Here is a 25,184-nt window from a genome sequence, read left to right as displayed (position 1 = left end):
GACTTGCTTCAAGCACTTGACTCCTGTAAAATATCCCCTTATGAATTGGCCTTCAGGAACTGAATATACGTCGTTACTACTGTCGGCGGGGGGACACGAGACAACTAGTTAATGTTTGTAAACAAAACGCACGGACCAAGAATGCCTATCCTGATACGGCTACTTTATCAGAACCTAAGTGATAACTCTTCGAATAATAATAAAGAAGCGTTACTGCAGATGTGATAATTATATCAGTACACGTGCGACACTAGAATGGATAGATAGGCCCTAGCTAGCAGACTACCGCATTAATGCTTTGACAAAAGACCTACGACATGGAAAAAGAATTGAAATTGTGGTACATTATATCACAGCGCGCCTGCTCGAAGGATAAATCAAATAAATTGTAGGAGAATAAACTCCTGGAGCAAAGAGAACCTTACCTTTAACTGCATCGTCACCAGTGCCAGAATCCCTGTTGGGTCCTCCCAGCCAGTTAGCCAGAGATCCTGAACCAGTCTGCCACTGCAGCATTGACCCATTGCGATTGGACCAGTCACAAGTGATGAGATCATTGTCTGAACCGAAGTCGCATATTTCTGGAAAGCAGCGCAATATTGTTTGCATGTGAACAATGACATTCATTTTATTAAATATCAGTACGAGGAAAAAAAGAAATTAGATCTTGTATTGTACATGAATTTTCATCTTACATTCTTTCACTGTTAGAACTATTATCTTATCCATAAACCAAATATCCTGACCCTGCCGAACCTCAATTAACTTCATCTAACCCAAATTAACATCACCTAATCTAATCTAAATCTATTTAAACATTTATCCTAACCTAACCCAATCGTTATTATATTCTAATTCTATCCATATCATAATCCTAATCTTATCGTATTTTACATCCCATCCTTTTCTAACCAAATTACTTACCAAAGAAACCCAATTTATTCCAACATATTCGAACCTAACCTCAGCTGATATTTCGGTCATTAGTGCCCGAATGTATATACAGGGTAGATGAGACTTCGTTTATTCAATATGATTAAGGCTTGTCCACAATAAACCGGGAACGACAACCTGAACGAGAACGGGAAACGGAAGATATAAACGTGAATAATTTTGATCCACAATATACCGAGAACGGAAACGACTATGCATAATTTAATAATGATAATATTCAGTGCTTTTATACCAATAGAATTTTGAGATATATTTTTTCTTAAGATGTATAGTTTGAGTTTTTCGCTGTGCAAATAAGGAAATTTGCTCATAAAATTAATTTTAATGACAATAGAGTAAGTATCAACAACACATACCACGATCTTTCAAACAGCTTTAATCGGGGTAATCACAGAAAGTCCCATTCCACCTACCATACATACAACATTAAATCCATATTATTAATTCAGACTTTAAAGTCTTCATCCACGAAGTATTGGGGAGAGTTGGGTAATATCGGACATCGGGTAATATCGAACAGTGGGTTTCTTTCATCTACCACCAGATGATAGTACCTGAATGACATGGTTACGTTTCTGTGAAGTCGCGTACAAAATGAACTGTAAGTAATGTCATTAATTTCAGGGGGTTATTCTTTAAGATATTCCAAACAAATAAGATTAATACAATTTTGCTTGTATTTGCTTCCTTTTGGAGTTAAAAGGTGTATATGAAATATTTCATAGCTTGTTTTGAAAAGAAAAACTATTTAATTCCAAACATTCTCAATCAATTTAAGAGAGAACTGTATTATGATAATAAATGATTGAAAGACTTTTAGTTTTATCCTTTAAAGGTGCAGAAATTTGAGCCGAACAAATGTAACTTTTCGTTCTGCAAAGAATTTTATTTTACAATGTTACATTTGTTTGGATCAAATTTCTGCACATTTAAAGGAGAAAATTGAAATTATTTCAACAATTCATTATCATAATACATTGCCGTCTTAAATTGACTGAGAGTCGGTCTGGGTAGCGTAGTCGGTATAGTGGTGGCATATTCTGTGCTCCAGGTTGCGCGTTCGATCCCGGCCCAGATCGATGGCATTTAAGTGTGCTTAAATGCGACAGGCTCATGTCAGTAGATTTACTGGCGTGTAAAAACTCCTGCGGGACAAAATTTCGGCACACCGGCGACTCTGATTTAACCTCGGAAGTTGCGAGCGTCGTTAAATAAATGATATATACTTTTAATTGATTGAGAGTGTGGGAATAAATGAATGGCTTTCCCAAAGCACGCTATAAAATAATTCATATAAAACAATTGGTATCTCCAAAAGGAAACAAAAACGAGCAAAATTGTATTAAATTCTTGTGTTAAAATATGTCAAAGAATAACCCCCTGAAATTAGTAACATTACTTATGATTCATTCTGACATTAATAAACATGAACTATGTTTTAATAAAGTTCTTAATTTATTTTAAAAAGGCAACACAATGACATATCGTCATGTTCCTGCAATAACTCCTATGTGACATATTTATTGGTTTTCAGAATTTTCTCTATTAAATAACTTAAGAAGTGATACAGCAAATAATAAAATATCCTACATGAAATTAATTTTTTTTTTCTTTCGAAAATATAAGAATTTACAATATCCTAAGTACCACTGCCATAGAATGAATAAATATGGGTTTATTTTCCTACTGAGAAATTTTATATTTTGCACGTAGGAGTTATTGCAGGAACAACGACGATATGCAGAACAGCTGTAAAAGTAGCATAGCTGTTCCAAGAATATAATTTCTGCTGAACTTGCCAAATCATTTGATGTGTTGCCTAGCCTTAAGAACTATAGAATTTTCAGTATTAATTTTATAGCCCGACGTGCTGGAATCTCACAATAAATTGAACTTCATTTTCTTGTGAACTGAGTGTTAACTTCAGTCCCTAATATAAAAACTGAATCTTACTTCGCTCATCTGAATTGATATAGTGTCATAGAAAAATATTATACCAATCTGAAAATCATAACTGAAATTCTACAAAAAATTTTGACGTGTTCTGTCCAAACAGATTTCTTAATCTGATATTGTAGGTAGACAACCACTTAACCCACTTTTCTGGTTACGAACTTACGTGTTAATCTAATTTCGCTCGCTAACCTCGTTAAGTCTACATGTATGTTTATCAAACGTAATGAAGTAATGAATACTCTGTTGAATCCAGTAAAAGATGTCATTAACTACTACGTATACAATACTTGAATCTAAAGAAAGGGAGCAAATTATTCTGTATTCCTATTTCGTAAAGCGATTTAGCGTAAAATGATAAGATATCACATTAAGTTAGATTTGCCTAATGTAATCTGGCCCTTTAATTTAGAATTATCAAATAGACTTAACAGTGTACGCATTAACTCCAACATAAATGTGAAATAACTTTGTATTTCCTAAGAGTCATGTCTAATGTGTTAAATTTTATTAAAATACCTCACGTTATTAAATCGATACAATTGATATTTTAAAGGTTGAAAAGTATATGATATTTGAATGTTGCATACAAGTTTGATATTTTAAACCTTGATATGTTAATATTGAAAAGGTATTTCACATTTAAGAATTAACAAAGTGTTTGGTATTTAGAAGGTTGACAAGTTGTGGGTATTCCAAAAGTTGAATTACTTATATACCGGTATTTAAAAATTGAAAAATTATTAGATATGATAAAAGTTGGCAAGGTGTTTGATATTTCAGAGATTTATAAGGTACTTAATAATTTAGAGATTCATAAGATACTCGTTATTATAAAGAGTGACAATATGTTCGGTATTTTAAAGTTTCGTGTGGCGTTTGATATTTCAGAGCTGACACGTTGTTTGATACTTTAGAGGTTAACAAGGTATTTCATAAGGTCCCTGAGCCAAATAACGCCCTGTATACCTTTAACGCCACCCTATTAAAATTTGTTAACGACGCAATTTTTCGATAGTGCACTACTGTAGCCTGCATTCGCTTGCAATCTAGTGATGAAATGAGTTACTAGCTGTCCGCTGACATTTACGAGTGACATTATATTCCATCATTTTCCTGTTGTGTGTTGATAGTGAATGGCTGTTCTTATATCAAGGTAAGAGGCAATATTTTATTTTGTGTGTTGAGCAAATAATAACTATATTAAACTATATATTTTCGTGATCCTTAAACATTCTTCTATGTGTAGAAAGTATTTGCTATCTATAAAATTTGAGAATGTTAGAGAAACAGGCATGTCATGTTATCAATTACTCAGTACCGCTTTAACGCCATGTGTCGTTAAAGGTCTACAGACAAAATTTTAGGTTATGTTAGTACTAAGGCTGACAGTACAGCATCAGTGTGAAAACATCAGGAAAATCACTAAGCTTTCAACTTACAAATGTTCAGAATGTGCAGTGATGATATTGGTTCAATTGCTTATCGAACTCTTATTTTTTTTTATTTTACATAACTTAATTTTTTTATTTTACTTATTGGAAAACATTCATATTAAACTAAGGTAAATGCTTTTGTGTTTAATAACTTTCTACTTTGTCACATTGTCTCTTTTTTCACTGTAAAACATATTTTCCTAATCCATCTGGTGTTTCAGTTTCAGATCAAGAATCTTTCATTAGTATTGAGTGATTTTGTATCTTTTATTAACAGAAACTCAAATTTAGTGGCTTAGTTGAATTTGTGTTGCTTAGGAAAAAAATTCATTAACAATTATAAGTGTATAGGTTATTAGAAAATAGGTGGCGTTAATTGGACAACCTGTTCCTAATAACGCCAGTTTAGAAAGTTTTCCTGTTTGAGTTCTAATTCTTGTCCGGTATATAATATATCCATTTTCATTGTGCTATTTTGTAAAGATAAGATTACAGTTTCTATTTCATAATTTTCGTGTTTGTACATAACTTATTTCCAGAGCAAAAGTGACTGATGTGTTAAGGTGGCGTTATTTGGTACGTGTACCTTATTTGAAATGATGACAAGCTGTTTTAAATTTAAATTTTGACAAGGTGTGTGGAAGTACAAATGTACACAATATTTTTAACCGCGGAAAGTTATTTCGTATTTTAAATTGTTATAGGGTTTTAATAATCACTTAATAATTTAAACGTTGGCTCTGAGTGCTGTCTACAATTGTCACTATAAGACTTCATATTTTATTGTATCTGATCGAAAATCTCTAACTGTGTAGAGATTCACTGAACGGATAGGCTGACGTGGGGGAAATGTGAACAATACGAAATACAGACACACAAAAACACATACAAATGAAATTCTCAACACAAACTCAATTTCAGAATACACACACTCTTTGATTCCAATACACAAACACACCCCCATAGGAAACAAAACAAAAGACCCCAAGACCAGAAATAACCAGTTCTGAAGATGGCCAATAGCAGGCTTAAACATATTACAAGGTAATATAAAATTTAACACAAGAATGACAATACGTTTTCCAAAACTAACTCTCGGACGTTTTACTGACAGTACATAAAGAACACGTGTGTCGTTTTTTGTGACAGATTGAAAATATGAAATAATTCAGGTCACATTTTATCTGCGTGGGTAATGTACGTAGGTGTAGTATTAAATTGTTACAGCGTACTGAGAAAAACTGAACTTGCCTGATGTTTCTTGTCTCCTCACTCTGTCCTGCAAAGGGAAAAAAAGAGAGATTATTAATGGAATGGGCATTAAATGATATTACCTTGTGTTTATAAAATAAAATACATAAGAACATTGAAATGCATTTAGATAGCTCGTCATCTATTTCGCTTTACAAGTCAGATAGCTTGTAATTTCATATGCGAAAATTGCTTTCGTCTCTCAGCTCCGTGACTTCACGACCCTGAAACATAATCCTCTTTTCATTGTCCTCGTATCTAAAACGATATATATACAGACGACTGAAATTAATACAGTTTATTGCAATACTGTTAGAAATTTGTCAAATTGCATCTGAACTAATTGAAGTAGGTAATTAGAGGAAAAGGTCTCGAACGTAATAATAGAAAAGCTCTTTTCCCTAAATTTCTTAATCCATATATTCTAATGTATTAATTCTGTTAAAATAATCCTTTGTTCATTTAGTAGATAGGCAGAACAATTAGCGAAGAGTATGTTTGAATATCTAGTTTTCATTCAAAACTGTAATATGTGCATTGTAATAAAAGAAAATTATATCCCTATACCTGACAAGACATACTGAATAAAAATGAAAAGTTACCTACAGCTCGTGTACTGAACATATTGTATTATAGTCTGAGAATTGTGGTTCCGTCTGCTCTTAAACGTCTTGGAGTTACTTTTAATTTCACGAAAATAATTTAATTTTTGAGGCAGAAAAATGTAAGATTTACAGAACTAGTTGTGCGGCGTCATTATAGTGTATTAATTATATTTTCACGTAAATGTGAGAGTCACTATTCTTTATTCCCTCTAACATGCTGTGTTTATGTATTTTCCAAAAAATAATTGCTTATACAAGCTGTGTACATTGAACGTGTAATAGAATGCATTAAGATAAAAAACCTGTTTTGCGACTTGTAAGTGAAGGGTTTTTTTAAAAAAAAACAATCATAGTACAAAAATACAGTAAACAGATAGGTTTGGTAGTAAATCCCGAAAAGAAAAAGTATGTGATATGTCTCGTGACGAGAATATTGTACGAAATGGAAATATAAAAATTGGAAATTTATCTTTTGAAGAGGTGGAAAGTTCAAATATCTTGAAGCACCAGTAACAAATATAAATGATACTCGGGAGCAAATTAAACATAGAATAAATATGGGCAATGCCTGTTATTATTCGGTTGAGAAGCTTTTATCATCCAGTCTGCTGTCAAAAAATCTGAAAGTTAGAATTTATAAAACAGTTATAATACCGGTTGTTCTTTATGGTTGTGAAACTTGGACTCTCACTTTGAGAGAGAAACATAGGTTAAGGGTGTTTGAGAATGAGGTTCTTAGGAAAATATTTGGGGCTAAGAGGGATGAAGTTACAGGAGAATGGAGAAAGTTACACAACACAGAACTGCTCGCATTGTATTATTCACCTGGCATAATTAGGAACATTAATTCCAGACGTTTGAGATGGGCAGGGCATGTAGCACGTATGGCCGAATCCAGAAATGCATATAGAATGTTAGTTGGGAGGCCGGAGAGAAAAAGACCTTTGGAGAGGCCGAGACGTAGATGGGAAGATAATATTAAAATGGATTTGAGGGAGGTGGGATATGATGATAGAGAATGGATTAATCTTGCTCAGGATAGGGACCAATGGCGGGCTTATGTGAGGGCGGCAATGAACCTCCGTTTTCCTTAAAAGCCAGTAAGTAAGTAAGTACAAAAATACATTTTCAGGGGGGAAAAAAAGAAACTATCTGGCATGGGTGTTGTTGGAACTTCAAGTATGAAATTTATCATGCCATTTCTTAAGATGTTTTAGAAAGTTTGGGAGAACTGAAGTACATTTGAAACAGGGATTGCAGAAACAGCACATGTCACTATATGTGGCGAAATGAGTTTATTCGAGTTTCATGGACTGTTGATATAGGGCTATCATTCCATGCAGAAACCACATATGTCAGTATAGCCGTCTCAGATTTGGAGACCAGTGAAATCCTGGAAGCGCGCAGAAACAACTCATGTCAAAGACATGTGCCGACACATTGGTTCCGATTCCAGAAGGCAGATATCTACGACACAAGGATACAAAAGTTGATCCCACTAAATGACAAATGTCTCAATTCTGGTGGTTAATACGTTGAAAAATAACTCAACAATTGTTATAGCTGTTCCAATAAAACTTTCCATGAAATTTTGTTCTCTTTCTGTAAACGGACCCAGGGACAAATTATTTTTACAGCCTTCGTAATTCCGTTCGTGTGGCCAAAATTTGTGTAAGCATTTCCTTGGCATTATTAAAATGATGGAAGAAAAAAAGATTAATTTTTTTATCTGCCCCTATGAGAATGTTTGCTTTTAAGTAAAAGGAGAATCTCATATTTACCTTCTTCAATTGCATATCCAGAAAAAATCATGCCAATTCAAAGAGAGAGGCTTGACGATATACGCAAACTAATGCGTTACATACCACATGAATATCAAGAATTTTACAATAATATTCTTCAGTGGCCTATTGTGGAAAAATATGTTCATTTATATGCTGAATTTATGTGTTAACTACACAGTAGGCCTATACATATTATATTATATCCCTAATTGCATAAATAAACTTTAGTTGAACTGAAATGATTATACTACAATTTTGATTCCTTGAAGAAACAGCACATGTCAAGCTAATATATATTGATTTATTTCATTAACAATTCATTAGATCCTAATACATTTTTTTATAAAAGGACACATCTATTAGGCTTCTGTCTGAAGAAGCCAGTACTATAACCATTGATGTGGTGTACCACCAGTAATACCGTTTTTTGTGTCTACTGAAAAATTTAGTTTGTGCGAGATGGTGCGTATTTCCGCACAAAACCAATCCGCGGAAAGTCTAAAATTCCACATTCAGTATTCCCAACCTAACACACAACAATTTCTCTCTTCTTACCGTTTAAGTGACATACTGATTTTACTGCTTTAGGCTTTTAACATATTATTTTTAGAGACGTTCAATATAGTAATAATTATAAATTGGAAACTTACCACTGCAATTTCACCGCAATTGCACTGTTAATTATTGTTTTTAAATATTTGCAAAAGTAACGTAAACTCTACAACTCCACTAAAGTTACTGCATTCGTGATGCAAGTAACATTAAGGAAGCAGTGAAAAAGTCAACAAGATTCCAGACTCATCATAGACTGGGGGAAAAAAAGACAGACGTATATCACGGCCTGCTGGAGTATAGTAAACACAGAAAACATTTTAAAGCAAGAACGTTGAAGATAGATATTTTTGTTTTGCAAATTTGCCGTCATTGAACAGAAACAAAGATGGAGATTTCATTGCAACTAATTAGAAATTCCTCTTTCAGGTATGTAATAAACGATCTTCGCACAAAATAATGTACGATACACGAGCGGTATGTTTTCTTTCAATTCTCGGAAATTAAAAAAGCTCAACTACGTTTCGCTTTTTCAAACTTTTCCTCGAACATGAAAACTTCAACATACCGCTCTTGTAACGCATATTACTATTTTATGACATGTGCTTTTTCTGTAATTCCCGATTCTTTTATAATTTAAATTGTCTAATAGAAATACATGCGTAAATGCAAGTAACTATGGACAATGGTTGTTTTAAGAAAAAAATACTGTTTTGGCTGAAGTGTGCCTCTCCTTTAATCTTCTTTTTCTTTATTATATACTGTTTTTTCTCCTCTCGTTCCTTACGTTTCTTCCGTGGGTTTAACTTCTGTACCTAAAGACGACTCCATAACTAATACGACGTGCCAAAGTATTTTTCTCTGAGGTAACTTTTGCTGCGTACGTAAGAAGCAGTACAGCCATCGGCGTGGTTCAGTCGATTAAGGCGCTTGCCTGCCGGCCTGAAGTTGCGCTCGGGCGCGAGTTCGATCCCCGCTGGGGCTGATTACCTGGTTGGGTTTTATTCCGAGGTTTTCCCCAACCGTAAGGTGAATTCCAGGTAAGATATGACGAATCCTCTGCCTCATCTCACCAAATACCATCTCACTATCACAAATCTCATCGACGCTAAATATCCTAGTAGTTGATACAGCGTCGTTAAATAACCAACTTAAAAAGAAGCAGTACTGCCATTCTACTACCGTTTGAAATTGTGTGGATAAATATTTCAAGATGGTATGAATTGGATATTTTAAATTGTACCATCGTCCTGGCTGAAGAATGACTGTTTTCACAAGAAAGAGTCTTTGGACAATGGTTACTTTATGAGAACCATTGAAATTTTTCAATCCTGTAACATAAGCCTATGATGTTTTCCATTGGTGAAATCTCTAGTTTTGTCCTCACCACCTTTCATGCACGCTTATGAGTACCGTGCACACAAGGTAGAAGCTTCTAACACTAGTTTTGTCCTGAACATATAATTTTCTCACAGGAATAGTAATGTAATATGGGACAACCCTGTCCCATAATACCACCACTCATATAACATATAACCTTAGACAAATTTAATTTACAATGACATTTGTTTTCCATGATGCTGGGCAATTCAAATCTATACCCCCTACTTTTTTATGCATAAGGATAATACCTCTACATTATAAGATTTTGCAATTGTTAATTTCTTCAGAAACGTGGAACTATTTTATGAAAACATGCTCTCAATAAAATTGAATCATCCGCGACGGAAAAAAAATTATCTCCAAAATGTAATAAAGGTACCTTACGGGATAAACTTAATCCTATCTTGTGTTGTTAATATAGATGATAGCAGCAACATGGCCCTGCTAGTTGATTTCTTGTGTGTGGAAGAGGTGGTTATGCTATTTTGTTAAAATGGTATTGGGCTTTCATTAGTTTAAATCACTAAAATTGCACTAAAATAAGTGCACGATTGCGCACAAGGATATTGCCCAATTTAGTGAATGTGAGTGTCATTGTACTGGAATTGGCAGCACAATTGCTGGTATTTTTATTTTCGTCCTACCTTCTCTTTTTACTTTCTCTTCGCAGCCTCTTAGCTTAGGAGACACCCCTAAGAGTTTGGCTACTTCGTCTCCCCAAAAATGCAGGGTTTCTGAGAATGAATGTTCGGGTTTTACGAGTTCACTGTGAAGCATATATTATATTTAATGGATTGAACGTGTTTGTAATTAGTTCAGTAACTCAGACTGTTTGCTTTCACGTCATTGCTACGTATCTTACAATCCTGCGTTCAGAATCCTCAGAAGTCCGTTCCACGTCGCCGTCTACAATTAGGTATTCCTAAGTCAACAGTACACGACGTCATGAGCAACGGAATGAAATTACACCCCTATAAAATTCAACTCTTGCATGCAATAAAGCCAAAGAATAAATTGTTTAGGGCTGAATTCACTGCTCCCATGTTACAAAGAATATTGATGATGAACCAGAATTTCTAGAGAATATCCTCTTCTCCGTTGAGACCACGTTACATGTAAATGATTGTGTTAATCGGCATAATAAAATTGTTTAATTTGGGGTTCGGAAAATCCATACGAACAATTTCAAAATTCTCCTAAGGTCAACGTTTGATGCGGCCTAATTCACAACAAGATTTTTGGTCCATTCTTTTTTGTTGAAACAAACATCAACTCCATTGCATACGTGAACCTGCTATAGAATATCCTGTTTACTGAAACAAATGGAAATGGAGTTGCAAATCATCTTTCGACAAGATGGAGCAGCGTCCCATTTCGCAAACCATGTCCGAGAAGACCGATTGATTGGCAGAAATGGACTCATCACATGGCCCGCAAGAAGTCAGGATCTTACTCCATTGGACTTCTACTTTTGGAAGTATGTCAAGAATGAGCTGCTCTACAGTAAGAGAATTGAGAATATTGATCACCTAAAGCCAAGAATGAGGAAAGTAATCACAAGCATTACACCAGATGTTCTTGTCAGAGTGTGGGCTGAAATTTAATTTCGCTTAGACGTCTGTCGTACTGGTAATTATAATTGAAATTTACTAACGTTATTGGAAACTGTTTGAGTTACTGAACTAATTATAAGTACCTTCAATCCATTACACATAATACACGTATCAGAGTGAACTCGTAAATCCCCACTATTCATTCTCGGAAACCATGTATTTAATTTAATTCGTTTCTTACCTCACGCTAATTTTCTTGCAATAGTAATAGCTGAAATGACTCAAATATTACTGTTTTTTATATTGGAGTCTAAATATTTTCGTGTACTGCAACAGATCTATCTCTTCCACCGGAAACACTAAACCCACATCTGTTTCAGTGACATGATATTCGTTCCTTACACCTCGATAAGTTCACGATGAATTTCTGCTAGTGAGATGCCCTTGAGACGCAAAAATTGAATCACACTACGCACTTCCAAATTTGACCATGTTTCCGAGCGCGCAGCCATCTTACAACTGATATCGCGAGGGTCTCACTCAATATACCGTATGCCCCATCTAATGGCTGTGTGATAAAGCTACGGTCTTCTGTAGCGGCCCTGACAAAAAATTCGAACAATAGGGCACTTGTTATTTCTCGGACGGTAAGACCAGAACCAAACTCGCGCAGCTAGATTCTTTTCCGCCGGTAGCGAGAGAGAGGAGTAGCGGTAGAAGAGAATGGATATTACGTGCTGTGAAGGTCAGGCAAGTCGAGATTACGTCATCGTAGACATCTGCGCAACCGTTTGTTTCAGGTATTACCGTCCGTGTTATACCATACTCTTTTAATCACTATTGCATTATTTACAATTCACGGTTTATTCATTCTTTCAGTAGTTTCTTCTCCCGTTTTTATATCCACACTAGCAAAACATGTCTTATTAGTACAGAGTGTCTGACTTAGGCCGTTTATTTCTGTTTAAGGTATGTTTTCCTCGGTGCGACTATTGCGATGTTCGTTCAACGATTATTGTTGAACGATGAAACGTTGAAACGACAATCGTTGGTTACCATTTTGCTCGAAGCGTCTACGATTTGTTGATTTCGAGAGAGACATTGCGACAATACGCCACTCGCAAGTCAGAGACAAATACAAAAATGGAACGGAGTTTGACTCCAGTGAGTGAGAGAGTGGGGGTTGGAGACGGTAGGAAGCAAGAGAAATGCATAGCTATTATTGCGAGCCACAATGTGCTCGTGAGTCACATTTTCGCCACGGCTGTTCTAGAGGAAGATTGTGTTTAATGAGTAGACATAAAACATTACTTAAATGCCTTTTGATTGAGGAGATGGAAGACGACGAAATACTTCTCCATAACTATGGGAAGAAAAGAGTCAAAAAACACCGTCTGCTTGAGCTCAAAAATGAAGAGAGACTGTATCAAAAATTTTAATAACTTAATTTTCCAACTTTATTAACAAACTCAGCCTATATATTGTCCTTGACCCTTTCATCCTTGTAGGACGCATGTGACAGCTGCCACAGTGAGGGATGATTCGCCACTTCCCCGAGAAGAATTTCATGATCCGCGTCAGAAAACGAAGGAGCCATAACACACGTCTTTCTTACAATAAACGTTAGCGACTGACGATTATATTCAACCTTTTCCTGAACGACTATTTAAGGCGTACGATCGTCGTTAATGACTCTAACGGCAGTCGCTCGAAGGAAAACAGCTCCATAGGAAATACAAAGAAATAGTGCTCAAAGATTATCGTTGCAAGATCATCGTTCAACGATCATCGCAATAGTCGCACCGAGGAAAACGTACCTTAAGGCAGCCCAAATAACAGTCTAGACATGTGGGAGGTATTTAATGGTTTCGTAGGCGGAATCAAGGTTGGGTCTCACGTTCACTGACATCATCACGTGAATGTTACGAATTTTAGTCTTCGTATCACAATTTTATCTTAAACACGTGCTATCAAACTATTAGGTTATTTATTTAGTTCCTTTATCCTCTCCAACGTTTCTCCCAGTCTTGGATAATGTTTTATCTAGTCATTAGCTCTTCTTATAGTTCCTATAACATATTTTTCTCAATAGCAAGTTATATTCAATCCTCTAAATTCATTTATTTGTTTTCTTTCATTCGGAATAAGCAACGTATCTTTAAAGAAAAGACAGCGCAGAATTTTAACAATTTTTAAAATTTATTTTAATATATTTTGAATATGTCACACCTAGTGACACTACCATGAGAACGTCGAAACCTAGGTAAACATAAAAAAAAAAGTTGGAAACAAGCTGTGACAAACTATATTGCTTAAGACATACGAGGTCGATAACAACCCTCATGGAGTTAGACCATGTCGACATAGTTGCTGGAACATCTTATATTTAATTTTTCTCTCGCTGTCTTTCTTGCTGTTACGAGTTTCAGAGATTCGAACCGTGAATGGTTACCGACGGTTGAATTCGAGCTTTTATAGCTACTGTTGTGGATCAGTCTGATTCATATGATGTTGCGATGGATTGCGTATAAAGTAGTATTCATTAGAATATTCTAGAATCACCTAGAATCAAAGTGTGAAATCAAGAAGTATGAGTCGGCATGTGTAGTGTAATCAGTATAGCGCTGCTCTTCTGTATCGGAGGTTGAGGTTGGATCCCGGCCCAGATCGATGGCATTTAAATGTGCTTAAATACGACAGGCTCATGTCGGTAGCTTTACTGGCATGTGAAAGAACTCGTGCGGGAAAAAGTTTCGATACACCGGCGATGCTGATATAACCTAGGCATTTGTGAGCGTCTTAAATAAACCATAATTCAATTTAAGAAGTACGAAAGGAAGGACCGAGTATCGAACCCTCTCAGGCAATCGAAACATTCGTACGAACACATCACTCTAGCCAAGAGCCATGCACTATCCTCGAGAGATCCGCGTATTACAAATGTTTATTTCTTCATCCAGACTCATCGTGTGAATTAACATATCAATCAGTCCACCGAACCTATGTCCATTTATTATTTCAGTGTTTTAAGTCATTACTTAGAAATGGCTTTTAAGGAACCCGAAGGTTCATTGCCGCCCTCACATAAGCCCGCTATCGGTCCCTATCCTGTGCAAGATTAATCCACTCTCTATCATCATAACCCACCTCACTCACATCCATTTTAATATTATTCTCACATCTAACCTCTCGGTCTGCCCAAAGGTCTATTTCCCTCCGAGCTCCCAACTAACACTCTATATGCATTTCTCGATTCGCCCATACGTGCTACATGCTCTGCCCATCTCAAACTTCTGGATTTTATGTTCCTAATTTTGTCAGGTGAAGAATACAATGCGAGCAGTTCTGCGTTGTGTAACTTTCTCCAATCTTCTGTAACTTCATCCCTCTTAGCCCCAAATATTTTCCTAAGTACCTCATTCTCAGACACCCTTAATCTCTGTTCCTCTCTCAACGTGAGCGTCCAAGTTTCACAACCATGCAGAACAACCGGTAATATAACTGTTTTATAAATTCTAACTTTCAGATTGTTTGACAGCAAATCAGATGACATAAGCTTCTCGACCGAATAATAACACACATTTCCCATATCTATTCTGCGTTTAATTTCCTCCCGAGTGTCCTTTATATCTGTTACTGTTGCTCCAAGATATTTGAATTTTTCCACCGCTTCGAAAGATAAATCTCCAATTTTTATGTTTCCATTTCGTACAATATTCTGGTCACGAAACATAATCACATACTTTGTCTTTTCGGGATTTACTTCCATATCTATCGCTTTACTTACTTCAAGTAAAATTTCCGTTTTTTTTTTTTTTCCCAATCGTTTGAGGTTTTTTCCTAACATATTCACGTCATCCTCATAGACAAGAAGCTGTTGCAACTCGTTCAATTTCAAACCCTGTCTGTTATCCTGAACTTTCCTAATTGCATATTCTAGAGCGAAGTTAAAAAGTAAAGTTGATAGTGCATCTCCTTGCTTTAGCCCGCAGTAAATTGGAAAAGCATCGGATAAAACCTGGCCTATACGGACTCTGCTGTAAGTTTCACTGAGACACATTTTAATTAATCGAACTAGTTTCTCGGGAATTCCAAATTCAATAAGAATATCATATAATACTTCTGTCTTAACCGAGTCATATTCCTTTTTGAAGTCTATGAATAACTTATGTATTGTTCTCTTATAGTGCCATTTTTTCTCCAATATCTGTCGAATACAAAAAGTTACTAAAACTAAAACATCAACGCTACGAATTAGCAAAAATTCCACCCCTAGTCGTGTTCTGCGTGATGCCTAAAACAACGGCTCGAGTCAGACACTCTGTTTATCTAAGTAGTACTGTGCTATCTTTAGTTGTATTCCCCTCACTAAACTTAAAATCACTAATAATAGTACAGTGCTTACCTTTTTTTTATCTATGTTAACTCCCACTTCTGTGTAGGTATGTCCATGTCGAGCTTCAATGCACACTCCAACAAGTCAGAGCGCTAGTCACGACGAACTTGAGTTTCTTCGCTGCGGAAGGGCATGACGTTGTGCGCAATCGTGCTGCCTCGTTACGAAATATTTCAAAACTTACCTGCTTTCGGTCTGAGCAATCGCATAAGCCAAATTTTCCCGTTAAGTTTTAACTACTTATTAACCTGCAATATATATGCAGGATGGTGCAGTGAAATAAGAGGAACATACGTTTTATGATTGTGAAGTTAGATTATTCTGGCTCTTGATTTAAACTGTGTTAAATATTAATTTTAAATTGACATATTGCTCATACAATTATTGTACAGACATTTTAGAACTGTTAGTCTGGTATTGTTACGTATTCTCCAAGATAATAACAATATTTTTCTGCCTTCAGTGATGCTATAATAATCTGTTATTTTTATTATTAATTAATTTCTCTTATTTTATCAGCATTGTAAAGTACTTCTCTAGAGTAGAAGAATTTTGTGTTGCTTTTTCCTTGTATAATGAAACTCTCCGACAATTTTCTGTCCATGAGTTCCGCCACAATCAATGGAGAATATTTGTCTTCTTTTTTATATGTGAAGCTATAAATCATTTCTTGTGACGAAATGATTTAGAATTTTAAAATGTTTGAATGTTTCACAATATAAAGTCAAATTTCTTCCTGAATATTTTCAGTTAGGATGCCACTGAATTTTCAAAAGATTTTTTTATGTTAGCTAATACAATTGACCGATCATTCTGTCACAAAGGTGACAGCTGTACCCGTGAATGAGAAGATGGGTAATATTTTAAAATTTGCCCACACTTACCAAAGACTACAAATATTAAATCATTGTATTGTTTAAGTTTTGCCAAGGAGAAGCATTCGTAATAAAATGGAGCCCAGTGACATATTTTATATAGCAATCCAGTTATAATACTAGTACTTGATTCACGCCTTTTATCCTTTAAAGTCGAATAACATAGAATAAATTCTACAATTTGGAATTTCTCATTAGAGATCTTTCCTTCTCCACTGTCCTAGAATAGTGAGCGACAGAATTTTTGTCATCACACTTGTCTAGCTGAAGAGGCAAATTGAAGCCGAAACAGAGAAAACGCAAAATAATAAATAGAGTTTTCACTCTTGAAAATAAAAGTTTGTGTTTGGGCTTCAATTCGCCTCTTCAGCTAGAGAAGTGTTGATGACAAAAATTCTGTCCATTACTACTCTAGGACAAAGTGGAGAAGAAAAGATCTCTAATGAAAAATTCCAAATTGTAGAATTTGATACACCTCGACAAATGCTATTGCTTTGTTTTTTGACTTTGCTTTGCAAACATACAATATTAATGCGTTTTCTCTTTCGTCACTCTAAATGTAGAAATTAATCTCTGAGCTGTCTCATACAGTAGATTTCATCGACAGGCAAGTGAAGAGAGGGGAAATTTTGTTGAAATTCCAAGTCATTATTTGTAATGGCGTTTCCTTCAAAGTAAACCCAATCTTCATAATATGTTTTCTTTTCTTCCAAGCTTGTGATGCTCTGCAAGACTGATACATAGGTCATTTTCATGAGTTTCGTTCCCAGGTGAATACACATGTTAAATTCTACAAGTGGGCGTGCAGAAAAGAAAAGAAAACAAAAACGAAATAATACTAGATTTTGATGTCTTTAATTTATGTAGAAAAGTATTTTCCGTAAGGTTCCGAAGTTTAATTGTAATTTATCTCAAAACTTAATTTTGTGACTTATCTTCCTTTACCCAAGATCATCGAATTGCTCCACAACCTTGGATGACACAATGTGTAGTATTTCTCTGTTACTCTGCAACAATTTCATGGATTATTTTAGTTTGCGTAGTAATGTGGGAATGACTGTAAGATACTAATGTAGTCCCCTCTCCCCCGAAAAAAATGATCAGCCGAATCTTTGTGGTGAAAAGTCAATGCTCTATAGTGTGATTTACACGATAACATTCCACGATCCGCTATCTTAATAAACAATGAGATATGACACACCAGTATTCTAGTGTAGAGAATGACAATTTAACTTCAAATATGAACAGGATATAAGGCACATCTAAAATAGTAAAATTGGACTAATTATACCAACCCAAAATTACATTCATAGGTAGAAGGAAATAAGAGAGAGGTTCATTTTCCTAGGTAATTAAAAATACTCAGTTTTAAGTGCAATTACATAATGTACAGTATATGTGGGTGGTGAGAGAAATGAAACAAAGGAGAGTACAGTAATAAGAGCACGGTAAGAAGAACAATGAGAAGGAAAGGAGAAAATGAGAAGACTAGTACAAAATGGGAAGGCGAGGAGAAAATGGAACGACGATGAGAAAGTGGAGGACGAGGAGGAATATAGGTAAACGAGGAGGAATATAGGTAAACGAGGAGCAATATGGAAGGACGAACAAAATGGGAATACAAAGAGGAATATGGGAAGACGAGGAGAAAGATGGGAAGGCGAGGAGAAAAGTGGGAAAATGAGAAGAAAGGTGGAAAGAAGAGGAGAAAGATGGTAAGGCGAGAAGAAAATTGAAGGGTATGAGAAAATGGAGGGCGAGGAGAAATATGGGAAGACGAGGAGAAATATGGTAAGACGATGAGAAATATGGGAAGACGATGAGAAATATGGTAAGACGATGAGAAATATGGGAAGACGAGGAGAAATATGGGAAGACGATGAGAAATATGGGAAGACGATGAGAAATATGGGAAGACGATGAGAAATATGGTAACACGAAGAGAAATATAGGAAGACGAAGAGAAATATGGAAAGACGTGGAGAAAAATGGGAAGACGAAGAGGAAAATGGGAAGACAAGGAGAAGAATTGTAAGGTGAGGAGAAAGAAGGTATGGGGGACAAAAATTGGATGACGGGGAGAAAAATGGGAAGACGAAGAGGAAAATGGTTAGATTAGATAAGGAGGAAAATGGAAAATTAATGAGAAAATGGGAAGGTGAAGAGAAAGATGGTAAAGCGAGAAGAAAGATGGAAAGTAGAGGAGAAACCTGGGAAGACAAAGAGAAATATGAGAGGGGGAGGAGAATTATGGGAAGAGGAGGAGAAATATGGGAAGGCGAGGAGAAAATGGAAAGACGAGGAGAAAGACGCGAAGGCGAGAAGAAATGAGAAGACGAGGAGAAAAGTGGGAAGACTAGGAAAACGATGGGAAGACGATGAGAAATATGGAAAGCGTGAGAGTAAGTGGGAAGAAGAGGAGGACAAAATTGGAAGACGAGCAGGATAAAATGGGAAGACGCGGAGAAATATGGGAAGACGGGGATAAAGACGCGATAACGAGGATTAAATGAGAAGTCGAGAAAATGCGAATACAAGAAGAAAATGGGAAGACGAGGGGAAAGATGGGAGGACAAAGAGGATATGGGAAGACGAAGAAAGAATGAGAAGACGATGAGGAAAATGGGAAGGCGAGGAGGAAATGGGAAGATGCGGAGAAAAATGGGAAGACGAGGAGTATGATGAGAAGGCGAGAAGAAACTTGGAAAGACGATGAGAAATATGGGAAGACGACGAGGAAAATGGGAAGACAAGGAGGAAATGGGAAGTGAAGAGAAAGATGGTAAAGCGAGTAGAAAGATGAAAAATCAAGGAGAAACATGAGAGGACGAGAAGAAATATGGGAAGGGGAGGAGAAATATGGGAAGACGAGGAGAACAAGGGTAGACTAGGGGAAGAAAGTGGTGGATTGAAATTTTACGAGGAGGATAATTTCCAAATTACCCCCTTAATTCGTGAGGAGAAAGACTTGGTTCTACTATAAAAACCCATCATCATTCGGTCATCATCCAGGGACCTTCTTTTCCGCAGTCCGTTGCTCTGTCAACACAATTACTAAGATTCCAAAGGTACGAAAACTATAGTACAAAATACGCAAACGATTTGTGCAAGCATTATTCGCTGTAGTCACTTGGTACGATTGTTTCCAGTGATCAGCAATTTCCCGCAAATTAACTAAGGTTACAGGAAACAATAATTAATGTTGATGCAATAGAATACGAACCACAGCTTTCTCGTGATGAAATGGTCCGACCGCTGGTAACGCCACAACGGAAGTGAGGAGGTAGAGCACCAGGGCCGTCATCCTCCCCACTTTGACGATGTTAACGCCAGTCCCCATGTACCTGCAAAAGACACATTTATTAAGTTCACAGCTCTGTGTTTGTTCTGATAGGACACTTGTTAGCGTGTCGTGTCGCGAGTACGACACCTCACTCCAGAGCAGTTTAACTGCACGGATAAAGGGATAGTATCTTAAGATGAGTAATTTTTACACCATAGATTTTACTTGGTGATCCCTATTTAGCATATTTTTCGTAGCTCTAAATGAAGTTTTCTGGGGCTTTTAACGTCTTTCGTTAAATTGGACCTGTTTCGGAGCATTCAGACTGCTTTTTCTACGAATTTTGTAGGGTCTGACCACAACAATTACACTGAACAACAAGAATTTTGCTCCGAATTAAAACATTGTGTCCCTTATGGTTTGATGTGCGTTGAATCCGAAAATGTATCTCTTTTCTTCGTATCACGTAAGATTTTTAAGATATACTATGATTTCACTTTTCGATAAGCGCTCCCTCAGGAAAAAACTGGCGCGGGTTGGTGTATAAACCAAAACAAAAGCTAATGCATTTTATGAGTTTAAGACTTATTTTCGGTTTGTTATGGTTGGTGGCATGTTCTTTTGTGCTTCTAAAAAATAAACAGATATTGGTCCCTCGTATTAAATAAATTTCACAGCAGTTCAAAGTGAGCTGTGTGCAATGAACAAATAAGTGTGTGGTTTTCAGTATTTAAAGGACACGTTTACCAGTTTGAGTGAAGGCAAATTAAAAGAGGGAATTTTAATCGGTCCACAAATTCACAATGTTATGACTGACTCTTTGTTTGAGGAAAAACTTTCCGTTACAGAAAGAATAGCATGGCGCGCATTCAAAGACGTTTGCTCAAATTTCCTTCGAAATTCTAAGGCAGACAACTACATAGAACTTGTTGTGGAAACCATGTTAAGTGCATATTACAAAGTGGAGTATATGTCTCTCCAAATACACTTTTTACATTCTCATTTGGATTTCTTTCCTCCTAATTTTGGAGTGGTAAGCGACGAGCATGGGGGAAAGTTTCATCAAGAAATATCTGAAATGGAAAGGCGATATGAAGGAAGACCAGCATCCAGCATGCTTGCAAACTATTGTTGGTTCCTTGTAAAATATAATCCCAAGTCTAGTTATAAACAGAAGTCATCCAGAAAATTATTTTAGATGTAAGTTCAAATTCCGATATTTTTCTCATACGCATGAAATATTTTTATTGTTGTTGTGCTTTAAACTATGTAACATCATTCTTGTATCCAGTACACATTTTTCAAGTATTATGAGGCATTTTGAATCACTAGTGTGTTGTAATATTATCAGTAGCAGTGAAAAATTAAAAACAAATAAGTTTTGTCATAAACAATTCAATTCATGTTCCCCGGAAAATGGTACGTGATGGGGCAATTTGGATTTTAAATTCAGATTTAGGGCACACATATTAGTAATATTCATCTATTTTTATTTCGGAGCAAGACAAAAAGTAAAAACTTGTTGTTCAGTGTTATTACCGTTTTGCTTAATCATTTCTCTTTCCTATAACGGTCCTTCGGAGACATGGTTGGGAAGTTAGGCGTAAGAAATTAATTTCTACACGACACGAAAATGCGTAAGCTATATCAAAAAATGTAAAAAATGTCGTACATTCAAAGTTTGCTGTAATACATTAAATAAAATGTTAAATTGTTACTCGAGATCCCAAGCTACCAGCATTCATTTGAGCTCTTTATATTAAGTCCTCATTTTTCCTGTCCTTTGAAACAATAAGGTGACACCATACAGTGTTCCCGCGTGTTGCTTACCTACTAGCTGCGCCGACACAGGTCTCAGAGTTAACTAATCATCAAAGATTGCTGACAGTTTTCATCTTTTTGTCGTTGAGTTTCTTATGGTCCCCAACGGTATATTTTGTCTTTATAATTTCTGCTGAACTCCTAATATAACTGTGGTAATGGATAATGTCTTTGTGAGTAATTCAGACTTCGTTTATTTTCCTTTATCCACAGGCAGAAGTCCTCCTCAGAAAAGTCATTATTAAAATAGAAAACAATATTTTCTATTCTTTTGAGAATTCTCTATGGACACTTTTCCAGATGCGGCACTTTTGACTTTTACTACATACTCCTAGATTGTTCGTGATCAGATTGTGGACTGATATTCTAGACATTTTAAAAGGATGAAACAACATAATCACGTTAATTCACAGTTTAGCTCCACAGCTTTCAGTAACTTTATAATCACTGATTTTGGAATTAGTAAAGTTCTATATTAAAAATAAAATGCCAACCACACCTACAGAGACATCAACACAGACATAGACATACTGCACATCCAACCAAAAAGGCAGAAACGCAACACACTAGAACAATATGAAATATGCAGACACACGAAAACACACCCCAACGACATTCGCAATACACAACTCAATTTCAAAACACATACACTTTTTGACTGTACACTACGAACGCACCCTCACAGGAAACAAGAGGCGCCAAGATCAACAACGACCAGTTCTGAAGATGACCCAAAATAGGTCGAAACATGTTAACAAGGTACGTTAAAATTTAACACAAGAAAGTTCTTATCTTACATATTCCGAAGTAATAGTTTTAAAAGTTGTGTAATCAAGATGTATAAAAATAAAAGTTCAACACATGTATACTCGAAACAATGAGTAAGAGAATGTAAACAGGCATGCAAGGTCACATGCTCTTTATCTCCTAGTGTATTTGGCCGTATGGGTAGGGAACAGGTTCCGGTTGTGGCTGTATAACTAAAACCGCAGCACCATAGTGCATTGAACCACACATAAGAGTGTGGAACTTATTAATTTACTTCATGAAAATAATTTATTACGTCGCGTAGAAAATTTTGTAAAATATTGGTTTTTCTGATTAACGTAGATTACATGTAATTTATGTAACACATATATAATGTAATTTACATAGCCAACCCGCCAACCCTGTTCGGAGAAACTAGCGCATGGGAAGTTCTTGTGATTTTGAAAGTGAAAATCTAATTAATATGAGATACAGAGTGGAGTTGGGTAGTGTCGGACATCGGGTAATATTGTACAGTGATCTTTCTTTCATTTACCACCAGATGGTAGTACAGTGATGTTTCTTTCATCTGTCACCAGTTGGTAGTAGCAGTGTTCAGATGTCACACACAGAAACGTAGCCGTGTCACTTAGGTACTACTATCTGGTGGTAGATGAAAGAAACATCATTGTCCGATATTACCCGATGTTCGATACTACCCAACTCTCACCTACATTTAAAATAGAATTGTTCTAAAATGCGTTCAATACAGTATGTTTGAAATGAGAGGCACGTCTTAATCGAGGTGAATATTATGATCGTTTGTAGTAAATAGGGTAACTTAGAAATATGAAACACACGAGAACAAGTAGAAATTATAATTGAAAAAGCACAGAAAAATAGTGCAACACAACAAATAATAGTAAAATGAAGACACAGTATTAGTAATGAGCTTATTTCGAATCTCAGCGCTGAGAAATCTGATGGCATCACGGTGTTCCGAATTTCAACGATGACGTCACTGATGCTCCACCGGTGTAGCGCCGGTTCCATCAGATTGCAGAGGTGGTGGCAATCTCCATCAGTGAATCAGATTGATTCTTGTATAGGGCGGGAATTAGCAGACGAATAACATATTGCACTGTTGTGTCATGGCGGTGTGTTCTGCTTTGGTTCTGCTGTGTTTTTTGTAATGAGCACAACGTAAAAAAATATGTTAACGGCTTTTGAGCGAACATGTCAACGGACCTGTTATTACTACTGGTTCAAGAAGTAAATTTTTTATGCTCCCTTTTCTTTGAACGAGATGAGAGTGCGGAAATTTCGCAAAATCTTGTTGGCGTAGCACAGACAACAACTTGTACAGCCGCCATGACAGCCATAGAACCTTCTAGAAGTTTTTTTTGTTCGTATTTCGCTGCAGCGTGACGTTATTGTTGTCCACCGGTCCGGTGAGATTCGGAATACGCTGAATGTTAGTGATGGTATATGTCCATCAATTCTGTTCCTACTCACAGAGCAATACTGACAACTTTACGCACAAAAAATCACCAGTCTGTTCAGTACTTGATGAAGTCTTCTATTATGGCGTAGAAGCAGAGTGAAAATCGTCGACCTTATAGGCCTAAGGGATTTTTCGGGAGATGAAGTTCAGGACAGAGGATTTTATAGGCCTAGGAAATTAGTACTTTTAATGTGTGTAAGGCATACAAAAATCTGAACAAACCAAACCTACGCTGTCATTGATCATAAACCTTATGAAAACTTGTTTTATATCTTCTCACGCTTCTATCAGAAAACGTATATATGAGCAAGACATAACAAAGGCTTGGAAAACCTAAACCTAACATCTCACTGATTCTCGACCCTATAAAACTCGCTTTCAGTCTATTAGAGCTGTATATCGACTAAAAATTTTGATCGGTAATGGATTAATCGAGTGGTTAATCGAATTTTAATCAGTTCTAAATAGTGTTTTTAATTAAAAAAATGACTATCATTTTACAAGAATTCCTTGTGCTATAAGAATAGTAAACGATTTAATAAATATTTTTATTGTATTGATGTATATAGTAAATATTTATTAAAAACAATCGACACTGATAATGTATATGTTACCATTAAAATTCTAAGCTGATCAAAACCAGTTTAAACTAGTAAAATCAACTTTAAACGAATTTACATAGATATCGAGTTTTCAGAAGGTCTAGAATCAGTGACAGGTTAGATTTGGTTTGTGGAGAGTTGTAGTAGGCATTACATACACACTTTTTGTTCATGCATTTTCCTTAAATTAGGTTTTACTAGTTGAAACTTGTTTTGAAGGATTTAGGGTTTTGACGGTAATATATCGACGGGCCTGTTCAAAAGGGAAACAACACAAAATGCAAAGTTTTGAGAAAACTTCATTTTAAAGTTTCAAGTTGCCGTGTAAAATCCAAGTATCTTTGAAATTAATCAAAATTCTGTTAATTATGTTTCTTATATACTGTAGGAAGAAATGTAAAGGTCCACCAAATCTATGAATTATAAAGTTCGCTGACGAATAAATATCAATATCATTATACTATAAGTTTCCAATTAGAATGATG

At 35.9% G+C, this 25,184-nt stretch overlaps 1 protein-coding gene across 1 annotated transcript in view; it reads right to left on the bottom strand.

Annotated features, from left to right (window-relative positions):
• The window catches only part of LOC138708042 (MAM and LDL-receptor class A domain-containing protein 1-like), a 297,684-nt gene that overhangs the window by 89,004 nt on the left and 183,496 nt on the right, over positions 1-25,184 (bottom strand). The window contains exons 3-5 of the mRNA XM_069838155.1: positions 19,966-20,086; positions 5,595-5,622; positions 426-581 (exon numbers count right to left, since the gene is read on the bottom strand). Coding sequence (XP_069694256.1) covers positions 426-581; positions 5,595-5,622; positions 19,966-20,082 — 301 coding nt within the window. The 5' untranslated portion in view covers positions 20,083-20,086. The remainder of the gene's footprint in view (positions 1-425; positions 582-5,594; positions 5,623-19,965; positions 20,087-25,184) is intronic.

Source organism: Periplaneta americana, chromosome 10, assembly GCF_040183065.1.
Source record: "Periplaneta americana isolate PAMFEO1 chromosome 10, P.americana_PAMFEO1_priV1, whole genome shotgun sequence".
Classification (NCBI taxonomy): domain Eukaryota; kingdom Metazoa; phylum Arthropoda; class Insecta; order Blattodea; family Blattidae; genus Periplaneta; species Periplaneta americana.
Note: the sequence above shows the minus strand (reverse complement) of the source record. Positions and strands in the feature narration are given on the sequence as shown.